This window comes from Neolamprologus multifasciatus, chromosome 5, assembly GCF_963576455.1.
Source record: "Neolamprologus multifasciatus chromosome 5, fNeoMul1.2, whole genome shotgun sequence".
Lineage (NCBI taxonomy): Eukaryota > Metazoa > Chordata > Actinopteri > Cichliformes > Cichlidae > Neolamprologus > Neolamprologus multifasciatus.
This window is the reverse complement of record NC_140443.1, coordinates 10,875,182-10,880,396: the sequence shown is the minus strand read 5'-3', so window position 1 is coordinate 10,880,396 and position 5,215 is coordinate 10,875,182. Positions and strand designations below refer to the sequence as shown.

At 37.8% G+C, this 5,215-nt stretch overlaps 1 protein-coding gene across 1 annotated transcript in view; it reads left to right on the top strand.

Annotated features, from left to right (window-relative positions):
* Positions 1-1,312: 1,312 nt before the first annotated feature.
* Positions 1,313-5,215, top strand: part of fer1l4 (fer-1 like family member 4) — a 49,132-nt gene continuing 45,229 nt past the window's right edge. The window contains exons 1-2 of the mRNA XM_085159269.1: positions 1,313-1,843; positions 3,624-3,679. Coding sequence (XP_085015395.1) covers positions 1,765-1,843; positions 3,624-3,679 — 135 coding nt within the window. The 5' untranslated portion in view covers positions 1,313-1,764. The remainder of the gene's footprint in view (positions 1,844-3,623; positions 3,680-5,215) is intronic.

The following is a 5,215-nucleotide window of genomic DNA, read 5'->3' as shown; positions in this document are numbered from 1 at the left end:
GTGACAGTTGTTAATCAACGTTCGCTTTTCACGGCTAATTTTAGGTCAAATTCTTGTACTCTGTATTGATTGTATTTTTATTTTAACTTAAGCCAAGATTTCTTGTTTCAGTCTCATGAAAGTGCTGGTTTGATTTTCTTCAATTAAAACTCTGAGAGATCAGATCTCCAGGGGAACAGGTCAGGCAAAAGTGATCAAACACGTTGTTTTATCTATTTTTAATCGAAACAGTATTTCACTCGCAGGAAGTGAATCCTCTGCTAATTTTGTCACAGAAGTTCAGAGATCAGCTGAATGGGATAAACTGATTCTTATTAAAACACCATCTCCCTTGTTTTGCTTTACTGTTTGCCAAAATCCTTTTCCTTGCAGAACTGACTATAATTATCACAGCAGCGCACACAACTACTGTATTAACAGCTGTGATCAGTTCAACAGAAAGATACGTATCATTTAAATACATTTTTAACAACGGGTTCCACATATTGGACAAAATCTGGGCGAAAAGTCAGTTTTTGTCTTGTATTCTTTAAATTTCTTTTCTTCATTTCATGATCTGCTCTATGCCAAGCTTTAGATTGGGAGCTGCTGGTTTATTTCTGCTGTGGCAAAGGGGTTAGGGTTGGTCTTAGAAACAGGCCTGCAGTGTTTGAATCTTCTGCAAACAGAAAATTCTAAACTGTTGTAGAAAAAGATAATAAAATCAGAACAATAGTGATTTCATTTTGGTTGTTTTGGGGTTTTTTTTGTACCAAACATTAGTAGATTCAGTAGGAAGCTTTTTTCTTTCAGGTTGTTTTTCACCCTCACCTGGTGCTTCTAAAGAAAGGGAAACTTCTGTTTTCACACGTTGAATACTGAAATATATCTTTGTTCTAGTAAAACATATTTTAGGAGACAATTGTTGATCATATTGATTGGTCACATGGTGCAGTCATCTCACAAACCCACAGCAGCAACAAATTAAGCTTAAGATTAGGTATTAATAATGATAAAGCACCACATCTCCCATAGTATTCCCACACTGCTGCAGGCTGTGATTAGAATAGTTTGTGGAGCCACAGCATAATGTGACTAGCAGCTCCACTGCTTGTTCGGCTAACTATCAACTTACCTGTGTAACTAAACCAGTATAACCAATAATAAACCTGTCTGTGAAGAATGCTTTTCTCAAGATGGTAATAAAAACTGGGAAAAGGAAAACATGGTGTTTTGTGTTTCATTGGAAGAGCTGCTGCTGTTCTTGTAAAAACATCATTTTCTTCTTATCTTTACTTACTGAGAGAAGGATGACTGTGTTTGTTTAGCTAGTCTACCTCTCAGCATGAATGATTTCTCACACAAACATACTGACGTTCATATTTCAGCTCCATCGGGTTGAAATGGAGGCTTTTCTCTTTATATTCAGTCGAACACACTCAGAGCTGGTCAGACTATCTGATCAGCTGTGCTGGAATCAAACATTTGTTTCCCCATCATAGTTCATCGACTCAAAGTTAAAACTGCTTCCTGGAACGGTGCAGGTGAACGCTGCAGAAGCCTGGAGTGTGTACGTGTGTGCTTTCTGAGGAGGAAACTAGTTGAGCAACTGTATTTGCTTTCTCAAACATTTAAAAGGACCTGCCCTACACACACTTTAACAAGACTAACTGTACAGTCACACACACAGTTTCATACCGCTGAAGATTGAAGACTGAGAAGAAGCAATGAGTCGACTTCATAAGAATATGATGTAAATAGAGAGAAAAACGGGTGTCTGTTATCATGTCCATCACTGTGAATCTGAAGAGGATCTTTAACCTGCCAGGACGATCTGACAGAAAGGTCGAAATCTGCTTCAGAGGTCGGTAACACACAGCAGTAATGTCCGCACACACCTTTGGTCTCTTTGGCACATTAAATGAAACAAAAGTGTGAGGACACACATGATCTGTGTTCTTGGTTTGCTTTATTGAACTTCTATCGGGTTTTTTTTTTATCGGAAAAGTAACAGTACCAAACTGTAAAAATACAGCAATGTAAATTCTACATAAAAATACTGAAAGTATAAAAACTAGCAGAAAAGTGCCAATAATTTAAAACAAGTAAATCCAGAGTATTACATTTAAAAGCTGCATTACTGATTTGTAATTATGGGTTTTTATTGTGGTGGCAGAGCAGTGTAGAGTTCATTGTCACTGCGTTACATCTTCTGTTTACATTTGAGACTCTGACGTTCGAGATAAACTGTTTTTTTAAACTTCAGCCAATCCTTGATTTTGTTCTGCTTCACTTCCTCTGGAGGGACACTGGTAAGAGGAGGAGAAATGGGAACAAATATATAAACTACAAACAGATGTAGCAACTGAAACAAGTGAAAAGTTATTTTAGCACTGCTAGCATGTGGAGATTTATATATTCAGTTTATTTTTAAGCTGAGAAATTCACAGCATGAATTTAAATTTCATACAGTGAACAAATAAGAAAATCATTCATGGAGCTCAGATGATGAGTAAAAACACGTTGAAGCTCAAATGATTGACAGGATTAAAGAAGCATTAAACTACACAAGGAGGATGTTTATTGTTTGGGTTCACATTTCCAGTGTTTTTTGTTGCTGTTGTTGTTGTTTTAATCAATTTTATCTAGTTTTTCCTGATATCTACTGATGATTTTTTGACGTGGTCCGAAGCCAACTTCGGCCTTGACTGAAACCAGCTTATTGTTTCATTATTGCCAGCAGCTGTACTGGTGTAAAACAGGCTGTGCTAAGAAGAGCGTTAAAGTGTACTCTGTGATGGTCTTTTCATTACAGCGTACAGAAACGTTTATTTGTCAGCATTTGAACAAACATTAAATTGCTACACATGTACACGTATGGGTGTTACTCAGTCAACATTAAAATAAGTCCCTATACTGCAGAGGTGAAGTATTCAGATGCTGATGCGTATATTATCAGGGATTCAATTAGAAGTAAAGGCAGTGCATTTAAAGTGTTTAAGTAACTGTGACCACCACACCATTATAAACTGGTTTTAGAGTGTTTTATTGATGCAGTAACGTGTAAATAAAACATTGCTGTACTTCAGTTGGTGCTATTTTGTAAGATCTTTATAATGTTTTCATAATCTTACAATCTGTTTATTATCTCATTCTAACAACTGCTCTGGTTTGGCTTTGTAATAAATTCATACTATGATGACGATGAAGTGAAAATAATTAACAGTGAATGAGCTTTTGGCCAAAATATATTTATTATATATATTATATATAATTATTGTAATTATTAAAAATAATACCATTTACATTACTTTGAATTAAATAGTCATTAAAGCTGTATTTGTAAATGTTGTCAGATAGTTTAAATTAAAACATATTTAAGAATAGGATTACTCATTTCTGTGCAAAAAACCAATGAGGTACATTTTTTCTGAAATGTAGCTTGAAATGATGAAAATTACAGCAAGTTATTGAATTACACATCTTTTTTAAGAAGAAAGAGACATGTAAAAACAAAGCAAAAAACAAAAAAACATAGCCACAAAGTGGAACATTAGACAAGGCAGTATTGTTTTATTGCTATGTTTATATTTTATTTACAGTGTGCAGACAAAAGCATCACAGTCTGTCTGTCTTTCCTTCAGGTTTCACCCATAAAACCAGAGTCCTGCAGTGTCAGAATGTGGCTATCTTTAATGAGGTCAGTAAACCATATTATGCTATGGACATGCTCATGTCATTCAGAAAAGCGCCAGCTGGATGTATTCCTGTAAGCATATTCTGCAGATGAACATTTAAAATCTCTAACCAAAGGATTTTTGGTGCTGGAAGCTTTCTGGTTTCCATCTGCTTTTTTCTTGTTTTCTGAGCACCATTGAACAATCACAGGCATTAGTTGGATTTGGGTAAATGGTCTATGCAGACCTCCAGAGTCTAAAGTTACCAGGCTAGCTTACCCGTCCTCATAATCCCCAGATGTATAGTTACCTGACAAATCTGCTTTCCAAAACTATCTTCAAACTATGACCAGTTATAAACCCAGTTCCTTGAAACCTGCATTTTTCTCTAATGATCTCCAGGGGGCGACTCCTCTGGTTGCACGAAGATGCGAGTCTGTCTATAAAACAATGACGCTAAATCGTATTTTGACTTTACTATGGAGTTTTTATTCTCAGTCTGTATTTTGAAGTCTTCCTCAACACAGCGAGATATTTAATTTGTAAGTTAGATTAAAGCAGGGGTTAATATAGCTGTAACAAAATTGCGATGGAGAAGCTGGCACTTATACCATGCTCTCAGTTTCTCAATTCAGATCCACAAGTTAGTTGTGTCAGATTAAAAAACAAACAAAACAATCAAAAAAGAAAAGCGTGACGAGAAAATGTTTAGCTTGCATTTTCTAAATAGGAGGCCACAAATCAAAGGGAGGCATCAGTATCGATCGCTCGTTTCTCGTGTGACTCTGGCGTTTAAAGAGATGTCTGTTCAGATGGGAGTGCGGAGATTAGCCTTCATTCACTAATGGAAGCCCACATACACATGATTTATGCACAGGTTTGTGCATACACACTTTTAGTAAGTGAGAGCATGTGAGATTTCAGATCAAATGATTTTTCATCCTTTCTGTCTGTTCTGCTCTGTACTTCTTTGTTTATTGTTATCAGGACCACGTTGAACTGGGGGCTGTTTGACACGTCGGACAATAAATGGTCAGTTTGAGGCTCCTCACAAAGACAGAAACGCTGTGCGTGTGTTGGAGCTGGTAGCTGCTGCTGTTTGCCTGCTACAGATTGAAACTTTTTTAATTAAACTGATATGAGAGTGTATCCCTCCTACAGTGCACACACAGCCACTCCTTCAGCACACACGCCTGCTACTGGCATGAATTGACGTTAATCTGCTTCACTCTGTTAAACCGCGCTGCCAGTCAAACCGCGCAGGCAGCACGGTGTGATGGGTGTGACGGACAGTGTGTCGGGTGTGATGGCAGGGTGTTTCTAATCTGTATGACCGATGTGACGTCATGCAACCTTCGCAGACAGCAGCACCTTGTTACGTCACGCTGAGTGGTGTGACGGGTGTGACGGCAGTGCGGTGTGACTGGTGCGAAGTCACACAGCCTTCACAGAAGGCGGCGTGGTGTTAAGTCATTCAGCCTTAGCAGACGGCAGTGCGGTGTTACGTCAGGGGTGTACCATCTCACCCTCAATGTCACAAAAACAGAAGAGATGGTAGT